Consider the following 21,587-nt stretch of genomic DNA (forward strand, 5'->3'; position numbering starts at 1 on the left):
GGTTCAATTCCTGGGTTGGGAAGATCCCTTGGAGAAGGGAATGGCAACCCACTCTACTATTCTTGCCTGGAGAATTCCATGAACAGGGGAGCCTGGCGAGCTACAGTCCATGGGGTCACAAAGAGTTGGACACTATTGACTGAGCGACTACTACACACACACACACACACACACACACACACACGTATGTATAGAAGTTGTTACATTAGCCTTTTTGCTGCTTATTTGTGGTTCTCTTCCTTTGTTCTTGTGGATTCAAGTTACCATTTGGTGTCCTTTTCTCCCTCCAGTGTACCCTTGCTCCCATCAACCTTCTCTGTGTTATTATTTTCAAATAAGTATCCCATATTACAATTATATACATATTAATTTTTACATTGCTTATTAAATCAGTCAAGATTGGAGAGGAAATGTGTAATTATACTTTTATAATTACCTACATTAATTACTTATAATCTTTGTATATAGGTTCATATTACTCTTTCAGCCTCAAGAACTTCTTTGTATTTTTTGTAAGGGAGCTCTGCTTGCAACACATTCTCTCAGTTTTTGTTATCTGGAAACATCTTTATTTCACCTTCATTTTTGAAAGGTGAAATAATCAAAATTATTTCATTTTGAATATTTCAAATTATTTTGATAATGATTATTGAATTAATTTTGATGAATATAAGATTCTTGGTTAACAGGGTTTCTTTTCCCAGTAAATTAAGTATGTCATTTTGCTGCCTTTTGACTTATTGTTTCTGATAAGAGTCTCAGCTATTAACCTTATTGGGGCTCCCTTATAAACAATGAATCATTTTTCTCTTGCTCATTTCAAGATTCTTTTTTCTTTTAGCATTTTTACCTTGATGTGTATGGGAGTAGATTGACTTTTTTATCCTACATGGAGTTTTTTTGAGGTTCTTAGATGTATAAATAATGTTTTTCAAATAATTTAGAAAAATTTCAGCCAATATTTCTGTGAATGTTTTCTCCCTTCTCTCCAATATTCCCATAGTGCATATGTTGGTGTGATTAATAGTATCGTACCTTTCTTTGAGACTTTTTACTTTTCTTCAGTTTTTTTCCTCCCTGTTTTTCCTGAACATTTGTAATTATTTTCTTGTTTTCCATCATCAGTATCTTACATCCTCAAAATGTCTTTATTAAATAAACCCATATTAATACTTCTGAGCCATTGCTTTGCACATCTTATTTCTCAACTTGGAAGTTTCCAGTGGCTCTCCCTTTTCTACACGGCAAATCTGTCTTATAGATTGCCATTATATGGCTCTTTTGTACCTCATCAGCATTCCTTCCTCTCTTCTTCTACATTAATATTTTAATCTGCCCAGTTTGGCTTATGCATTATTCTCTCATCATACTGGGCATATTCCCTCAACATTCTGCCTTCATGTCTTTTCTTATACTCTTCTAGCCAACTTCTGTCTTTTAGTTCTTAGTTTAGTATCTAGGAAGTCTTCTGTAAAGTTCTACAAAATCTTCTGTTACAAAAGGAAACCACAGTTTTATTCTCCACTCCTAAAGTACTTCATGTCTATCAATCATTTATGGTACCTCATATTTATTTTCATTATCATTTTCAAAATTTTTTTGTTTAGTAAATTTTAAGCTTCTTGGTAGTTATTTCTCTGTACCCTCCCACTTACTACAATACTGTGAAAATAAGCAATAGCAATAAACACAGTTATTGACAATGTTGTTTTATACAATATGACATTTAAGCATATTTCAGTTACTAACAGGCAGTAAATATAATCAAAGCAGAAAGCTTTCACCTTCAAATAAATCAGAGTTGGAAATTGAAATAAAACATTAGTTAATTAAACAATGATTCTTTTCTACTAAAATCAGTGCATGGTACTGATGTTCACTGATTGAAAAAGAGTAATTGGTGTTATATATATATAACACCAATATATGTATATGTGTGTGTATATATATATATACACACACACACAATTGGAAAAATGCTGTTTTGGTCAACTAATGGTTTGGCAATGACTAGAGAAGCACTCCAGTACTCTTGCCTGGAAAATCCCATGGACGGAGGAGCCTGGTAGGCTGTAGTCCATGACGTCGCTAAGAGTCGAACACGACTGAGCGACTTTACTTTGACTTTTCACTTTCATGCATTGGAGAAGGAAATGGCAACCCACTCCAGTGTTCTTGCCTGGAGAATCCCAGGGACGGGGGAGCCTGGCGGGCTGCCATCTATGGGGTCGCACAGAGTCGGACACGACTGAAGCGACTTAGCAGCAGGAGCAGCAGCAAAGCAGCACTGGGTAGAAAAAATATCAACTGAGAATAATGGGCTTCTTTGCTAAGTCTGTTACTTCCTTTAATTCTCTAATTCCATTCATTATCAAAACATAGTAATCCCTGACTAGCTCTAAGACCACTGTGCAGAATGAGCCCCTGAGCCAAAGTTGTCCCTTTGTAATGATCTATATTTAGTGTCAACAATTCTTTTTCATATATAATATACATACTTCTAATTCTTTTTTTACAGTATAAATGATATTGGTCAATATTTATTATTGGGTTGCTTCTTCAGTTGACATAAGGTAAAAGAAAAAGAAGGGAATTTCAAAAAACATGCCATGGAGCAGATAAGGTATACTGTACGCAGATAGCCATTAAACAAATTGGATAAAACTGTCCTGACTTCCGAGTTGGATTTGTCTTTGCCATTCTGAAACTGTGATGAAATTTTAACTTACATGCTTGTAAACATCTTTCTACATGATAGGTTTCTTTGTCTACAAATGGCTCTGGCAGTGTAAGAATATTTATTAAAATAAAAGGTGTCATCTTAAAAAACAGATGAGTAAAATTATAACTATAAAGATAAAGCTTACTTCTACCTATGACATACTTATTTCCATTTTCAACTCTTCTTGATGTTTTATTCAAACTCTTATGGAATCTGAACATAATCTTTCCCTGATAAGAAACTATTATTTTTGTTTTATGTAAATAGAGTTCATCATTAAAATTTTTAAAAATCTTGAAATATATCACCTGTGTTCATTGTCTAATGGACTTTCCTTTAAATGAATTTGATTAAAATGCAATGATTTTCATAGTGTATCATAAGTTTTAAGTGACAAGTCTTTCTGCATATGAAAGGGTTTTCTTGTTTCATAGGTGAAATTTTTAAAGCCTAGTATTATTTCATAATACATTTCATTATGCAGATAAGTATATATGTGTGTGTCTTCAATTCTGCTGTTATCATGAAACTTATGTAATTAAAATAACCTTATACTAGATTTATACATGAAGAATGTGAAGCAATAAAAATATGTTTACAAATAACTTGATTATATAACAGTCAATTGTTAGGGCTCAATAAACCATTTATAAATTTAACAAGAATGTTATAATGCATAGAAACATGTCTATCTGATTATGAAAAATACATAATTACTTAAAAAATTCCTTTAAAAAATTCTCATGGATAAGTAGAATTTAATTCATATTTAATAAAATCCTTTTCTTTCTTTAGGAAAAAGTCAAAGAGAAGGAAGAAAACCTGAATCTTGCAAACCAATTCTTAAAGTAGAATACAAGACTTGTAGAAACAGGTATGCATTTTTACTTGGGGGGTTATGGAAAAATGTGTAAGAAAGAGTGACAAGAAATACAGATATCCTTTAATGTTTATATATTGTTGAGTTTTACATAATTATATTAACATTAACAGCAATTTTCCTTGATAACATTTATTATTCAATGGGTATGTATATGATGTCAATATTATTATAAATAGTAACTCTTAATTATTTAAAGATTTATATGAATATTCACATAAGTATTATATACATTAATTTTAACAATGTAGGGCTTTTGGGCCATGCAGTTGCAAGTAGCAATCATTTAGCATTATTAAACAGCAAAAGCTATTTACCTATTAGTATTATATATGAATTAAATATATGTCTCAGTACTTTAAGATCAGATCAGATCAGATCAGTCGCTCAGTCGTGTCCGACTCTTTGCGACCCCATGAATCACAGCACGCCAGGCCTCCCTGTCCCTCACCAACTCCCGGTGTTCACTGAGACTCACGTCCATCGAGTCAGCGATGCCATCCAGCCATCTCATCCTCTGTCGTCTCCTTCTCCTCCTGCCCCCAATCCCTCCCAGCATCAGAGTCTTTTCCAATGAGTCAACTCTTTGCATGAGGTGGCCAAAGTACTGGAGTTTCAGCTTTAGCATCATTCCTTCCAAAGAAATCCCAGGGCTGACCTCCTTCAGAATGGACTGGTTGGATCTCCTTGCAGTCCAAGGGACTCTCAAGAGTCTTTTCCAACACCACAGGTCAAAAGCATCAATTCTTCAGCGCTCAGCCTTCCTCACAGTCCAACCCTCACATCCATACATGACCACAGGAAAAACCATAGCCTTGACTAGATGGACCTTTGTTGGCAAAGTAATGTCTCTGCTTTTGAATATGCTATCTAGGTTGGTCATAAGATCTTACATTTTGAATTTGGAAAGATTAAAGTTAGTTGGGAATATAAACATTTATGTACATTGGTATAAATTTTAAGATACTAAATTTTAAAGTATAGAAAATTAAAAATAATATTTAATAAAATTTATCTTATATCTATAGATTAGATCAGATCAGTCGCTCAGTCGTGTCCGACTCTTTGCGACCCCATGAATTGCAGCACGCCATGCCTCCCTGTCCATCCAATACATTGGCAATGTTCTTTATACTTAAAGTAATTATTAATGGCAATATTCCCATCCAGAATTACCGTAATTACAAATCTTGTGTAGACCTTAGTTTTAAGTCTAAATTGGACAACTCTACTTTATATTACTTAAATGCTCACACTAGAATATTTTCCTGTCATCACAGGTACATATAATATTTGCTTATAGCAGCTATTCTCAAAGTGTGATAGATGGATCAAAACCTCTTTAGCCTAGCCTAATGTTACTAAGCGTAACTAGTAAAAATAACCACAGTTTTATTACTATTGTAACTAAACTATTAAAACATTTAAAATTTAATCATTGTGGATGAAAATATTTTACATATATTCTTTCCTTCTTAAAACAGTGTTTATGACTTTAACTTTGCTTGAGTCTTCAGGCTCAATATTATTTACATCCGTTGTTATACAGTGTTGCACTTCAAGGGCACCTAACCCTGCCTAAAGGGAGTACGGAGGAGAACAGTGAAGGAAGAAATCACTGAAATTCTTTTTAGGAAAGGTGATGCCTGAGATGGGATTTTAAGGGATGGAGGATAGGATGGTTCCAGATGAAGGGAGAAAAGGATAAACATAAAGAAAAGGTAATTCAGAAATCAGGAATTCAAGGCAAGACAGTTTAACATAATGATTAAGATCGTTGGAGTAAAACAGCTGTGTGAACTTGAAAATTAACTTTTTAAAAATTTAATTTTCTCATCAACAGTACCTATCTCATCATGATGTTTGTAACATCATAAATTTGATGAGAGGCCCACAGTGGATTTCTTAAAAAGCAGTTGTTATCATCATCAAAGCCATGTTTTTTCACACTGTTAATATTTTCCTATGATTCCAAATTGATTTGTTCTAGTTATTGGTAGTTGAAGTTTGTGTAGAAATAATTCAGATTTCTAATGTGAAATAATTATGATTCGTAATATATAATTACTGTCAGGCCACTTACTGTGCACTGTAGAGCACTGTTGTTATACAGTTTGTTGTGATTTACAACTATATTAGAAGAAGTAGATCCACAGCTCAGAACACAGAGACTACAAAAATAGAGGAGCACTGAAGTTGAGTCCACAGCAAAGTGGGCTATAGTCTGGAAGTGGAAATAAATCTATTTCTGCTCCTTCTCGTACATAGCAGATACTTTGTGAAGTAAAGAAAATGGGATGGCTTTAGCAGGAGCAGGAACTTTATAAGAGCCTTACCTTTGTGTGCAGGGCTTCCCTGGTAGCTCAGATGGTAAAGTGTCTGCCTGCAATGTGGGAGATCTGGGTTTGATCCCTGGGTCAGGAATATCCCCTGGGGAAGGAAATGGCAACCCACTCCAGTACTCTTGCCTGGAAAATCCCATGGGTGGAGGAGCCTGGTAGGCTCCATGGGGTCACAAAGAGTCAGACATGACTGAGTGACTTCACTTTCCTTTACCATGTGTGCTATAGCAGCTGGGCCTCTTAAAGGTCTGCACAGATAACAGATGTAAAGCATGTGTTTTCTGTTTAATATCATCTTGGACTAGCCATTCACAAACTTGCTTAGGAATCATTGGTCCCTAGTCACAAATTTGCTTGCTACAACTCCAGTCACAGTGGCCTCAGCTTAATAATTTTATCCTTTTAAAAAAAGCAAATAATGATCTCTTTACCTCCTGTCACTAGCATTATCAGGTTATCTGTCATTAATAAAAATTACTCTCTGCTAGTTTTTTAATCCCTTCCTTTTGTGGCCACCTACAGATAGACTTCATGTGTGGTTAAATTCTCCAAGCTTTAGTATACCCATCTATTAAATGAGGATAATAGTAGTTCTCTGATTGGTATATCTCAAGGATTAAATACAATAATGCATGTGGAGTTCTTCACAAAATACCTGGAATATCATAAATACTCAACAGATGTTACACATTTGTTATATTACACAATTTATCATTTAATCCTTTTGCCTTCATTGAGACAAAATCTCAATGCTTTTTATTGTATTATCTATTTTATAAATTATACTCTTGGTGTACAGTTCTGTGGATTTTTTTTAGCAAATGTATCAGTTCAGACAGTTCAGTCGCTCAGTTGTGTTCGACTCTGCGACCCCATGAATCGCAGCACGCCAGGCCTCCCTGTCCACCACCAACTCCTGGAGTTCACTCAGACTCATGTCCATCGAGTCAGTGATGCCATCCAGCCATCTCATCCTCTGTCGTCCCCTTCTCCTCTTGCCCCCAGTCCCTCCCAGCATCAGAGTCTTTTCCAATGAGTCAACTCTTCGCATGAGGTGGCCAAAGTACTGGAGTTTCAGCTTTAGCATCATTCCTTCCAAAGAACACCCAGGACTGATCTCCTTTAGATTGGACTAGTTGGACCTCCTTGCAGTCCAAGGGACTCTCAAGAGTCTTCTCCAACACCAGTTCAAAAGCATCAATTCTTCAGCCCTTGGCTTTCTTCACAAATGTATAGGTTCTTGAAATTGCCACCACATTAAGAATACAGAAAATTTCCACATGCACCAAATTATCTTTGCAGTCCCTTAACAATTACACCTTTCCCCACTCTTAACCTCTGGAAACCAGTGATCTGTACTTTGTCACTATAGTTTTGCCTTTTTGAGCTGTCATGTAAGTGTAGTTACATAATATATAACTTTTGATCCTAGCTTCTTTTCCTCAACATAATGATACAAAGACTCAAGGAAAGTAAATTAGAGCATTTTCCCATATTTAGTTTACAACTCAATTATTTGTGTGAAAATACTGACAAAACTCTAAATAAAAATTACTGAAGGCATTTTATATGTAAGTTTTGATGAAAACTTTTTATTTTTTTTATTTTTTAACTTTACAATATTGTATTGGTTTTGCCATATATCAAAATGAATCCACCACAGGTATACATGTGTTCCCCATCCTGAACCCTCCTCCCTCCCCATACCATCCCTCTGGGTTGTCCCAGTGCACGAGCCCCAAGCATCCAGTATCGTGCATCAAACCTGGACTGGCGACTCGTTTCATGTATGATATTATACATGTTTCAATGCCATTCTCCCAAATCATCCCACCCTCTCCCTCTCCCAGAGTCCAAAAGACTGTTCTATACATCAGTGTCTCTTTTGCTGTCTTGTATACAGGGTTATTGTTACCATCTTTCTAAATTCCATATATATGCGTTAGTATACTGTATTGGTGTTTTTCTTTCTGGCTTACTTCACTCTGTATAATAGGCTCCAGTTTCATCCACCTCATTAGAACTGATTCAAATGTATTCTTTAATGGCTGAGTAATACTCCATTGTGTATATGTACCACAGCTTTCTTATCCATTCATCTGCTGATGGACATCTAGGTTGCTTCCATGTCCTGGCTATTATAAACAGTGCTGTGATGAACATTGGGGTACACGTGTCTCTTTCAATTCTGGTTTCCTCAGTGTGTATGCCCAGCAGTGGGATTGCTGGATCATAAGGCAGTTCTATTTCCAGTTTTTTAAGGAATCTCCACACTGTTCTCCATAGTGGCTGTACTAGTTTGCATTCCCACCAACAGTGTAAGAGGGTTCCCTTTTCTCCACACCCTCTCCAGCATTTATTGCTTGTAGACTTTTGGATCACAGCCATTCTGACTGGCGTGAAATGGTACCTGATTGTGGTTTTGATTTGCATTTCTCTGATAATGAGTGATGTTGAGCATCTTTTCATGTGTTTGTTAGCCATCTGTATGTCTTCTTTGGAGAAATGTCTATTTAGTTCTTTGGCCCATTTTTTGATTGGGTGGTTTATTTTTCTGGAATTGAGCTGTAGGAGTTGCTTGTATATTTTTCAGATTAGTTGTCAGTTGCTTCATTTGCTATTATTTTCTCCCATTCTGAAGGCTGTCTTTTCACCTTGCTTATAGTTTCCTTTGTTGTGCAGAAGCTTTTAAATTTAATTAGGTCCCATTTGTTTATTTTTGCTTTTATTTCCAATATTCTGGGAGGTGGGTCATAGAGGATCCTGCTGTGATGTATGTTGGAGAGTGTTTTGCCTATGTTCTCCTCTAAGAGTTTTATAGTTTCTGGTCTTACGTTTAGATCTTTAATCCATTTGGAGTTTAGTTTTGTGTATGGTGTTAGAAAGTGTTCTAGTTTCATTCTTTTACAAGTGGTTGACCAGTTTTCCCAGCACCACTTGTTAAAGAGATTGTCTTTAATCCATCGTATATTCTTGCCTCCTTTGTCAAAGATAAGGTGTCCATATGTGCGTGGATTTATCTCTGGGCTTTCTATTTTGTTCCATTGATCTATATTTCTGTCTTTGTGCCAGTACCATACTGTCTTGATGACTGTGGCTTTGTAGTAGAGCCTGAAGTCAGGCAGGTTGATTCCTCCAGTTCCATTCTTCTTTCTCAAGATAGCTTTGGCTATTCGAGGCTTTTTGTATTTCCATACAAATTGTGAAATTATTTGTTCTAGCTCTGTGAAGAATACTGTTGGTAGCTTGATAGGGATTGCATTGAATCTATAAATTGCTTTGGGTAGTATACTCATTTTCACTATATTGATTCTTCCAATCCATGAACATGGTATATTTCTCCATTAGTGTCCTCTTTGATTTCTTTCACCAGTGTTTTATAGTTTTCTATATATAGGTCTTTAGTTTCTTTAGGTAGATATATTCCTAAGTATTTTATTCTTTTCGTTGCAATGGTGAATGGAATTGTTTCCTTAATTTCTCTATTTTCTCATTATTAGTGTATAGGAATGCAAGGGGTTTCTGTGTGTTGATTTTATATGCTGCAACTTTACTATATTCATTGATTAGTTCTAATAATTTTCTGGTGGAGTCTTTAGGGTTTTCTATGTAGAGGATCATGTCATTTGCAAACAGTGAGAGTTTTACTTCTTCTTTTCCAATTTGGATTCCTTTTATTTCTTTTTCTGCTCTGATTGCTGTGGCCAAAACTTCCAAAACTATTTTGAATAGTAATGGTGAAACTGGGCACCCTTGTCTTGTTCCTGACTTTAGAGGAAAGGCTTTCAATTTTTCACCATTGAGGATAATGTTTGCTGTGGGTTTGTCATATATGGTTTTTATTATGTTGAGATATGTTCCTTCTATTCCTGCTTTCTGGAGAGTTTTTATCATAAATGGATGTTGAATTTTGTCAAAGGCTTTCTCTGCATCTATTGAGATAATCATATGGTTTTTATTTTTCAACTTGTTAATGTGGTGTGTTACATTGATTGATTTGCGGATATTGAAGAATCTTTGCATCCCTGGGATAAAGTCCACTTGGTCATGGTGTATGATCTTTTTAATGTGTTGTTGGATTCTGATTGCTAGAATTTTGTTAAGGATTTTTGCATCTGTGTTCATCAGTGATATTGGCCTGTAGTTTTCTTTTTTTGTGGCATCTTTGTCAGGTTTTGGTATTAGGGTGATGGTGGCCTCATAGAATGAGTTTGGAAGTTTACCTTCCTCTGCAATTTTCTGGAAGAGTTTGAGTAGGATAGGTGTTATATCTTCTCTAAATTTTTGGTAGAATTCAGCTGTGAAGCCATCAAAAAGCCTGGGCTTTTGTTTGCTGGAATATTTCTGATTACAGTTTCAATTTTCGAGCTTGTGATAGGTCTGTTAAGATTTCCTATTTCTTCCTGGTCCAGTTTTGGAAAGTTGTACTTTTCTAAGAATTTGTCCATTTATTTCTTCCACGTTGTCCATTTTATTGGCATATAATTGCTGATAGTAGTCTCTTATGATCCTTTGTATTTCTGTGTTGTCTGTTGTGATCGCTCCATTTTCATTTCTAATTTTATTGATTTGATTTTTCTCCCTTTATTTCTTGATGAGTCTGGCTAATGGTTTGTCAATTTTATTTATCCTTTCAAAGAACCAGCTTTTGGCTTTGTTGATTTTTGCTATGGTCTCTTTTGTTTCTTTTGCATTTATTTCTGCCCTAATTTTTAAGATTTCTTTCCTTCAGCTATCCCTGGGGTTCTTTATTTCTTCCTTTTCTAGTTGCTTTAGGTGTAGAGTTAGGTTATTTATTTGACTTTTTTCTTGTTTCTTGAGGTATGCCTGTATTGCTATGAACTTTCCCCTTAGGACGGCTTTTACAGTGTCCCACAGGTTTTGCGTTGTTGTGTTTTCATTTTCATTCATTTCTATGCAATTTTTTATTTCTTTTTTGATTTCTTCTGTGATTTGTTGGTTATTCAGCAGTGTGTTGTTCAGCCTCCATATGTTGGAATTTTTAATAGTTTTTCTCCTGTAATTGACATCTAATCTTACTGCATTGTGGTCAGAAAAGATGCTTGGAATGATTTCAATTTTTTTGAATTTACCAAGGCTAGATTTATGGCCCAGGATGTGATGTATCCTGGAAAAGATTCCGTGTGCGCTTGAGAAAAAGGTGAAATTCATTGTTTTGGGATGAAATGTCCTATAGATATCAATTAGGTCTAACTGGTCTATTGTATCGTTTAAAGTTTGTGTTTCCTTGTTAATTTTCTGTTTAGTTGATCTAGCCATAGGTGTGAGTGGGGTATTAAAGTCTCCCACTATTATTGTGTTATTGTTAATTTCTCCTTTCATATTTGTTAGCATATGTCTTACATATTGCGGTGCTCCTATGTTGGGTCATATATATTTATAATTGTTGTATCTTCTTCTTGGATTGATCCTTTGATAATTATGTAGTGACCGTCTTTGTCTCTTTTCACAGCCTTTGTTTTAAAGTCTATTTTATCTGATATGAGTATTGCTACTCCTGCTTTCTTTTGGTCTCTATTTGCATGGAAAATCTTTTTCCAGCCCTTCACTTTCAGTCTGTATGTGTCCCCTGTTTTGAGGTGGGTCTCTTGTAGACAACATATGCAGGGGTCTTGTTTTTGTGATGAAAACTATTTAAACAACTTTTTGGTTATTATATAGTCAGCATAAGATTAGCAAATGTCCCTTTGATAATGTGTGGTACTATATACAATACAATATGGAAAAGAACAGGGATTCTTATACAGTGAGTTCTAGAAGCAAGTAGATTCTTCAGTTTAGCAGATGGATAGAAGTGAATTATTTAGTGAAGCATATATTCTCAAGGAATTTGGTACAATAAAAGTGTCTAGTTCCTTTAAAAATTTTTTGGAGAATATTTTCAGTCTGGTCTTATTGAAAAATGCTTCATAGCAACACACATTTTCTTTTATATACATATGCTGGAGATACAGATATTTAAGAAAAGAAAAATGAAAAGTTATGAAAATATTTAATAACTTTCTGACAGCTATAATATTTTATGATCATCTTAGCTCCTGCCGGGGTCCAGCCCCGGTGGATCCAGGGAATTTGAAGCGGGGACGGCGTCGGCGAGGATCAGGAAACATCTGCTTAATTAAACTTTAATTAAGGATATAAAGAGTAATAGAATAAGGATAGCGCAGTGAGGAAATTCAGTGGAGAAAAGAGGCTGAATAATTCAGCCAGAAGGTGAGAGAAAGAATGACATGGGGAGACCAACTTTCGGTGAACAAGGCCCGCACTTTATTTTCCAAAGTAGTTTTTATACCTTAAGTTAGGCATAGAGGATAATGGGGAAAGGGGTAGAGTCATGCAGTAAGCCAGGCTTTCTTCCTGCAAACTTATCATATGCAAAAGTTTAGGTGATTTGCATCATCTTCTGGCCCGGAGGCCTGTTAACATTTTAAGACCCTTTCTTCAGAAAACTTATTGTCTCTAAAGGTGATAAGTCAAGCGCCACCCTCCAAAAGCATTAGATAAAGTTGCATTCCTATAGAGCAAAGGTGTGGTGGGCTACAACAAGAAAAAGAATTAATTCAAGGGTCCCAGGTTACAAACGTTAAAGCTACTATTTACACCAATTATAGTAATCAATACACTGCCAGGGACACAGCAGGTAAGGGATATGGAGACTTAGCAGCAAACATTGGCCCAACAAGTGAAAAACCCTTCACCAATACAATTTCTAATCAATCTTTTAACTGCTCAAAGAAATCTGTATTTAGACAGTTTAGAACATCTCGTGCCTCTCACAGTTGGGAGGCTCTGAGCAATCACATGTGGCCGGAAAACCTATTCAGGCAGGCTAGAGGATTTCCAAAGGAGTTTGTAGGTTGAAACACTGTCACACCCAGGAATTATTAACTGGAGCTGTAAGCTAACTTTTTTCAGAGAGAGGTAGTGGGGGACAGCCCTCCTTAAAGTCTGAGGTGTAGGTGAAAGCACAAAGCAGAAAGTAGGCAGACTCTGGTTTTGGGGGTAGATGCTCGAGAATTTCCAGGGAGACTCCTGAGGCTTGATCCCGCCTTTGCGTATGCCAAGCATCCTTCCTCATGACCTTTGCCATGGGCGGAGCTCGCTCCCCGAAGCTCCCCTCTATTATCTAACTGTCGGAGAAGGCAATGGCACCCCACTCCAGTACTCTTGCTTGGAGAATCCCATGGATGGAGGAGCCTGTTAGGTTGCAGTCCATGGGGTTGCTAAGAGTCGGACACGACTGAGCGACTTCACTTTCGCTTTTCACTTTCATGCATTGGAGAAGGAAATGGCAACCCACTCCAGTGTTCTTGCCTGGAGAATCCCAGGGATGGGGGAGCCTGTTGGGCTGCCGTCTATGGGGCCGCACAGAGTCGGACACGACTGAAGTGACTTAGCATAGCATTATCTAACTGTAACTTGCAGTTAACAGAAATGAAAAAGTTTGTTCCAAGTTAGTTTTACAAGCTAAATAAAATTGGCTTACCCTAGGTAAAAGTGAGAAGATCACATTTCTTTCTGGTGAATTGTTTTCCCCTTGCATGTAGTTTTCTCCGTCTTCTTGTTATAACCCTTTTATACAGAAACACCATTAATATAGACTTTTCGTGTTGCCTTCCACTCTTCTGGGCTTGCCACTGTCACATTTCATTTTATATTGAAATTTGCTTCTATTTCTTAGTGATTTGGGACCCCACATGCCTACTGGTTAATATGATAAACTAATATTGTCTAACATTCTAATAGTAGTAATTTAGAGTTCGGGAGCCAACCATAAATGATGTTCTTTTGAGTCCGTGAGCACCTTTCCCCTGACCATCCTCACTGCCTTTTCCCCATCTCACCTCAACATCTTCAGACTGATTCATTCGTAATTTTAACAGTGAGAATCTACATCAAGTAAAAGGGAAAAAGAATAGTAAATTTGTTGGGTGAAATATTTTGGGGCAGAAAAGGCTTTTGCTCTGACAGTTATTGTCTGTAATCCCTACCAAGTCCTATCCTGTGACATTGTGTCATCCTAAAGAACTCTGTCTCATTTGTTTTCCTTTGTAGTGAACCATTCATAATATTTTCTGGTGGACTGTCCTATGACAAAGCTTGCAGAAGACCAAGTTTAACTATCATGCATGGAAAAGCAATTACAGTGCTTGAAATGGATCATCCTATTGTTGAATTTCTAACTTTATGTGAAACACCCTATCCAAATGGTAAGTAACTAAAATGAAGTGATGTTGAAAATAATTTTTGAAATGATAAGTTCCTAACAAAATTAAGCTTAAATATTTTTAGTTTTGGCAGCTGACATCTACTGTGATACAACACTGTGAGCTACAGGTGCTGGAGCAGGCTCTGCAACTGTACCTACTTGACAGACTGGAAGTAAGACAAATGTAGTGCAACAGTGCTGGAGTTTCAGGTTCTAATATCAGGTAAGTGCTTTAAACTTTGATAAGGATGGTGGAAGCTGAGCTGGGAGGGTCCGATCGGGGTCCGGGGTGAAATCACTTGGAGAAACTGAGGTCTCCTAATAGCCTCTCCTGGACCAGCTCCACCCATCCCATTCCTGTGCCAATCAAAGTTAAAGCACTTACCTGATATCAGTGATCTGTAACTCTGGCGGTGCTGCATCTGTTTCACATCTGACTTTGCTTCAGATGGAACTGCAGCACCTGTGATTACTCTGGGATTGCTGATGTGTGGTTAGTGATTTATTCCAATTTTGAGAAAAATTAGTCTTTGAGAGGAGAGGTGCTTAGGTATTTTTATCATCCCAAATATAAAGACTTTTTATAAACATAAAATCTAGTCTAAACTTACATGCAAACTGTATAATGGAATCTAATGATGAAAATATATCTTAATGAAATCTAAAAATTGAGATGGATGAAATGCAAAAGGGAAATATGAGTTTATGATTTAAAAAATGTATATATATATACACACACACATATATATTACTATATTTTCAGGAGGGAAAATATAGATGTAGAGGAAGAACATTGTACTTGGAGACAGAATATTTGAGTTTATGAATTATCTCTGTCACTTACTAGCCATGTGACCTTGGACAAATCACTTCATATTTATCATTTGTAGAAAAAAATATAATATTGACTCCACATGATTATTAGAAGGCCAGAGGGACTCGTCTTGTATAAAGAGTTTTATTATAAATGTATTAATTTGTTTTAAATTACTGAGTTTCATGTTTAAAACCTAGAATAAAGTGATATGAAATAAAAACCAATGTGGCACTTTATTCCGAGTTGCCAGTGGCAGACAAATTACCTGTGTTGTTAATTAACCACAAATATTTATTGGATGCTTCTATGGCCTCAGTATAACAAGAACTTGGTGAGGAAATGGATGAAGTATGAAACCGATCTCTGATATCAAATTGCAGATAATCTGGCCACAAAAGGAAGATAATTATGACTTAAGCTTAAAACATATTACACCTTAATTAAGTGCAGAGTTATGAGTCAGAGTTTAAATAATGTGCTAATTTATAGTTTAGTCAGGTACTTGATGACTGAAATATTGCATGAAATATTCATGCAAAGCTTATAGAAAATGTAGGATCTAGGTAGGGCTTGAAGAATGACTTGGGCCTTGAAAATGATATTGAATAAAGGTTTTAGAAATTGTGAATTTGCTAGAGTGGGATCAATTCAGAGAAAAGATTGAAAGCCTTTTGTAGATATTTGGAAATAAGGAACTACAGAGGAATTTGGAGGAAATATCAAGTGAAAGAAAGCAATGTTTTAGTGTGTGGGTTTGAAGAGACAGACTTCAAACTTTGGATTTGAAATCTAAAACTTTGGATTCCAGCTGGGGAGGCTTTGTGATAGTATGCATTAAAATGATCAAGCTATGACATCTTGATCTGCTGCTTATAAGTGGAAAATGAAAACCCATTGAATTTGGTCAACAGTTGGATTAGGGAGTGATATGAGTCAAAGATAACATTTTAGGAATAGTGGTTTTATAAGCAGTAATAACAGTTCTTGGGAGTAGAAAAAGATAAATTTGAGTCAGTACAGTTGTTTAGAGCATAAAAAAGAGAGGGAGAATGAGTTTGGAAGTTTACCTTCCTCTGCAATTTTCTGGAAGAGTTTGAGCAGGATAGGTGTCAGCTCTTCTCTAAATTTTTGGTAGAATTCAGCTGTGAAGCCGTCTGGACCGGGGCTTTTGTTTGCTGGAAGATTTTTGATTGCAGTTTCAATTTCCATGCTTGTGATGGGTCTGTTAAGATTTTCTATTTCTTCCTGGTCCAGTTTTGGAAAGTTGTACTTTTCTAAGAATTTGTCCATTTCTTCCACGTTGTCCATTTTATTGGCATATAATTGTTGATAGTAGTCTCTTATGATCCTTTGTATTTCTGTGTTGTCTGTTGTGATCTCTCCATTTTCGTTTCTAATTTTGTTGATTTGATTTTTCTCCTTTGTTTCTTGATGAGTCTGGCTAATGGTTTGTCAATTTTATTTATCCTTTCAAAGAACCAGCTTTTGGTTTTGTTGATTTTTGCTATGGTCTCTTTTGTTTCTTTTGCATTTATTTCTGCTCTAATTTTTAAGATTTCTTTCCTTCTACTAACCCTGGGGTTCTTCATTTCTTCCTTTTCTAGTTGCTTTAGGTGTAGAGTTAGGTTATTTATTTGACTTTTTTCTTGTTTCTTGAGGTGTGCCTGTATTGCTATGAACTTTCCCTTAGGACTGCTTTTACCGTGTCCCACAGGTTTTGGGTTGTTGTGTTTTCATTTTCATTCGTTTCTATGCAAATTTTGATTTCTTTTTGATTTCTTCTGTGATTTGTTGGTTATTCAGCAGCGTGTTGTTCAGCCTCCATATGTTGGAATTTTTAATAGTTTTTCTCCTGTAATTGAGATCTAATCTTACTGCATTGTGGTCAGAAAAAATGCTTGGAATGATTTCTATTTTTTTTGAATTTACCAAGGCTAGCTTTATGGCCCAGCATGTGATCTATCCTGGAGAAGGTTCCATGTGCGCTTGAGAAAAAGGTGAAATTCATTGTTTTGGGATGAAATGTCCTATAGATATCAATTAGGTCTAACTGGTCTATTGTATCGTTTAAAGTTTGTGTTTCCTTGTTAATTTTCTGTTTAGTTGATCTATCCATAGGTGTAAGTGGGGTATTAAAGTCTCCCACTATTATTGTGTTATTGTTCACCCTAATACCAAAACCTGACAAAGATCCCACAAAAAAAAGAAAACTACAGGCCAATATCACTGATGAACATAGATGCAAAAATCCTTAACAAAATTCTAGCAATCAGAATCCAACAACACATTAAAAAGATCATACACCATGATCAAGTGGGCTTTATCCCAGGGATGCAAGGATTCTTCAATATCCGCAAATCAATCAATGTAATACACCACATTAACAAATTGAAAAATAAAAACCATATGATTATCTCAATAGATGCAGAGAAAGCCTTTGACAAAATTCAACATCCATTTATGATAAAAACTCTCCAGAAAGCAGGAATAGAAGGAACATACCTCAACATAATAAAAGCTATATATGACAAACCCACAGCAAACATTATCCTCAATGGTGAAAATTGAAAGCATTTCCTCTAAAGTCAGGAACAAGACAAGGGTGCCCAGTTTCACCATTACTATTCAACATAGTTTTGGAAGTTTTGGCCACAGCAATCAGAGCAGAAAAAGAAATAAAAGGAATCCAAATTGGAAAAGAAGAAGTAAAACTCTCACTATTTGCAGATGACATGATCCTCTACATAGAAAACCTAAAGAATCCACCAGAAAATTACTAGAAATAATCAATGAGTACAGTAAAGTTGCAGGATATAAAATCAACACACAGAAATCCCTTGCATTCCTATACACTAATAATGAGAAAACAGAAAGAGAAATTAAGGAACAATTCCATTCACCATTGCAACGGAAAGAATAAAATACTTAGGAATATATCTACCTAAAGAAACTAAAGACCTATATATAGAAAACTATAAAACACTGGTGAAAGAAATCAAAGAGGACACTAATAGATGGAGAAATATACCATGTTCATGGATTGGAAGAATCAATATAGTGAAAATGAGTATACTACCCAAAGCAATTTATAGATTCAACGCAATCCCTATCAAGCTACCAACAGTATTCTTCACAGAGCTAGAACAAATAATTTCACAATTTGTATGGAAATACAAAAAACCTCGAATAGCCAAAGCGATCTTGAGAAAGAAGAATGGAACTGGAGGAATCAACCTACCTGACTTCAGGCTCTACTACAAAGCCACAGTTATCAAGACAGTATGGTACTGGCACAAAGACAGAAATATTGATCAATGGAATAAAATAGAAAGCCCAGAGATAAATCCACGACGTATGGGACACCTTATCTTCGACAAAGGAGGCAAGAATATACAATGGATTAAAGACAATCTCTTTAACAAGTGGTGCTGGGAAATCTGGTCAACCACTTGTAAAAGAATGAAACTAGAACACTTTCTAACACCATACACAAAAATAAACTCAAAATGGATTAAAGATCTAAACGTAAGACCAGAAACTATAAAACTCCCAGAGGAGAACATAGGCAAAACACTCTCTGACATACATCACAGCAGGATCCTCTATGATCCACCTCCCAGAATATTGGAAATAAAAGCAAAAATAAACAAATGGGACCTAATTAACCTTAAAAGCTTCTGCACATCAAAGGAAACTATTAGCAAGGTGAACAGACAGCCTTCAGAATGGGAGAAAATAATAGCAAATGAAGCAACCGACAAACAACTAATCTCAAAAATATACAAGCAACTCCTACAGCTCAACTCCAGAAAATAAACGACCCAATCAAAAAATGGGCCAAAGAACTAAATAGACATTTCTCCAAAAAGACATACAGATGGCTAACAAACACATGAAAAGATGCTCAACATCACTCATTATCAGAGAAATGCAAATCAAAACCACTATGAGGTACCATTTCACACCAGTCAGAATGGCTGCGATCCAAAAGTCTACAAATAATAAATGCTGGAGAGGGTGTGGAGAAAAGGGAACCCTTTTACACTGTTGGTGGGAATGCAAACTAGTACAGCCACTATGGAGAACAGTGTGGAGATTCCTTAAAAAACTGGAAATAGAACTGCCTTATGATCCAGCAACCCCACTGCTGGGCATACACACTGAGGAAACCAGAAGGGAAAGAGACACGTGTACCCCAATGTTCATCGCAGCACTGTTTATAATAGCCAAGACATGGAAGCAACCTAGATGTCCATCAGCAGATGAATGGATAAGAAAGCTGTGGTACATATACACAATGGAGTATTACTCAGCCATTAAAAAGAATACATTTGAATCAGTTCTAATGAGGTGGATGAAACTGGAGCCTATTATACAGAGTGAAGTAAGCCAGAAGGAAAAACATAAATACAGTATACTAACGCATATATATGGAATTTAGAAAGATGGTAACAATAACCCGTTATGCGAGACAGCAAAAGAGACACTGATGTATAGAACAGTCTTATGGACTCTGTGGGAGAGGGAGAGGGTGGGAAGATTTGGGAGAATGGCAATGAAACATGTAAAATATCATGTAGGAAACGAGTTGCCAGTCCAGGTTCGATGCATGATGCTGGATGCTTGGGGCTGGTGCACTGGGACGGCCCAGAGGGATGGTATGGAGAGGGAGGAGGGAGGAGGGTTCGGGATGGGGAACACATGTATACCTGTGGCGGATTCATTTTGATATTTGGCAAAACTAATACAATTATGTAAAGTTTAAAAATAAAATAAAATTAGAAAAAAAAAAAAAAGGAGGTCTTTATTATGATGATTCAAAAATAAATAGTATAGATGCTCTTTGAAGTTATGAGAATGAATGATAAATGAACAAAGAAAGAAAGAACAGAGGACCAAAAACTTAGGTTAGGAAAATGCCTTCTTCAATAAAGAAGGTGTGCATGCCAGCAATAGAAACTGAAAATATATGGTTTTCAAAGAACAAACACTATATGTATATATATATTTCTGCACATCAGTAGAGATGTTAGGACAATTTCTAGTAATGTTAAATTATAAATGTACTGTAACCAAGTCTAATTACTGCCAAACCATGTATATTACTTTGCTTTTCAGAGAAATGGTAATGAGGATGGAACTTTTTATGTATTAGGAGCTAGGAGAAATTTCACTGGACTCAGTAAAATATAAGTGTATTTTATTAACTATTTCTGATTAAAGCAATAGTACATGAAAATGCCAGAAAAGAACCCTACAGTATGCCACAGTATATAATGAAAACTTTCTCATTGCCCTTTCAGAGGCAACCACTGTTACTAAGTTTCTTATGTGTTCTCCCACAAATAATGTATGCATATGCTTATTTATGTATATATACATTATCTCTTTTGTAAGATGACAGCATACTCTGTTCTCACACTCTTCACTTAACAGTATATAGTATTTTAATTATGATTCCATATTAGCAAATATGGAACTATAATCTTCTGTATAGCCACATAGTGATACATGTTAAGGATATATTAAACAAAATATATTAACAGTTTTTAATATTGCTGAATCATTTGTGACATCTGACAATTCAACCTATTTCTCAAAGTACAGAAATGCCTAATCCTCTTACCTCACAGGGCTTTGCCCAGAGTAATTAACCAATAATACTCAGAATTTTTCAATTTCACATCTATATTTAATTGTATCTGGTCTTCTGCAAATGTCATAAATAATGCATTTCTCTTCAGAGAAGTAGTAATTATGATAAAACTTTTCAACTTTCTTGTTGGGAGCTAGGGTTAAAAGGCTGAGCCTGTTCAAAAGCAACCAATCTAATGAAGAAAGTAATACAGTTGGCATCTAGTGAGTACCTACTATAAGCCAGGCTTTGCATTAAACATCTTTGAAAGTGAAAGTGTTAGTCTCTCAGTTGTGTCTGACTCTCTGCAACCCCATGGCTGTAGCCCACTATGCCCCTCTGTCCGTGGAATTCTCCAGGCACGAGTACTAGAGTGGGTTGCCATTTCCTTCTCCAGGGGATCTTCCCGACCAGGAACCGAAACTGGTCTCCTGCATTGCAGGTAGATTCTTTACCATCTGAGCCACCACGGAAGCTCATTAAATATATAAAGATGCATATTAAATATCTTTATATACATCTAATCTTTGTAAGTCTAAGGTAGTTATTATTTTGCCATTTCAATGTATAAAGAAATTGAAAATCAAAACAGTTGACTAATTTGTCTCTGGTCAAACTGTTAAATAGACACAAATTGAAGCTAACACTGACTCAAGGGAAATCTTTTTATTCAGTGGTTACCACACATAGTACACCAAGTACTTCTACAAAGGTGAAATTTTTGCTACCAGTTTTTATTATTTGAAAATAAACCATAATCTACAACAGGTGTACTACTATAAAAATAATAATTTATTTATGACTTTTACTCATTCATACCAGTGTCTCACCTATTTTATTTTTGTAGCCATTGCTTCCCAACCAGTGAATTTCCTAGAGAGGGTTGAGAAGACAAAGAGGAAACTAGTAGTATTCTTTAAGCTGATAAACAAAACCCCAAGCCCCAAGAGTATTGAAATAA

At 35.9% G+C, this 21,587-nt stretch overlaps 1 protein-coding gene across 3 annotated transcripts in view; it reads left to right on the forward strand.

Moving 5' to 3' along the window:
- Window positions 1-21,587, forward strand: part of STXBP5L (syntaxin binding protein 5L) — a 338,367-nt gene that overhangs the window by 174,965 nt on the left and 141,815 nt on the right. For all 3 annotated transcript variants that reach the window (XM_070369985.1, XM_070369991.1, XM_070369994.1), the window contains exons 10-11: window positions 3,518-3,596; window positions 14,021-14,175. In XM_070369985.1, the coding sequence (XP_070226086.1) occupies window positions 3,518-3,596; window positions 14,021-14,175 (234 nt within the window). The remainder of the gene's footprint in view (window positions 1-3,517; window positions 3,597-14,020; window positions 14,176-21,587) is intronic.

The sequence above is a fragment of the Bos mutus genome, chromosome 1 (assembly GCF_027580195.1).
Source record: "Bos mutus isolate GX-2022 chromosome 1, NWIPB_WYAK_1.1, whole genome shotgun sequence".
NCBI lineage: Eukaryota > Metazoa > Chordata > Mammalia > Artiodactyla > Bovidae > Bos > Bos mutus.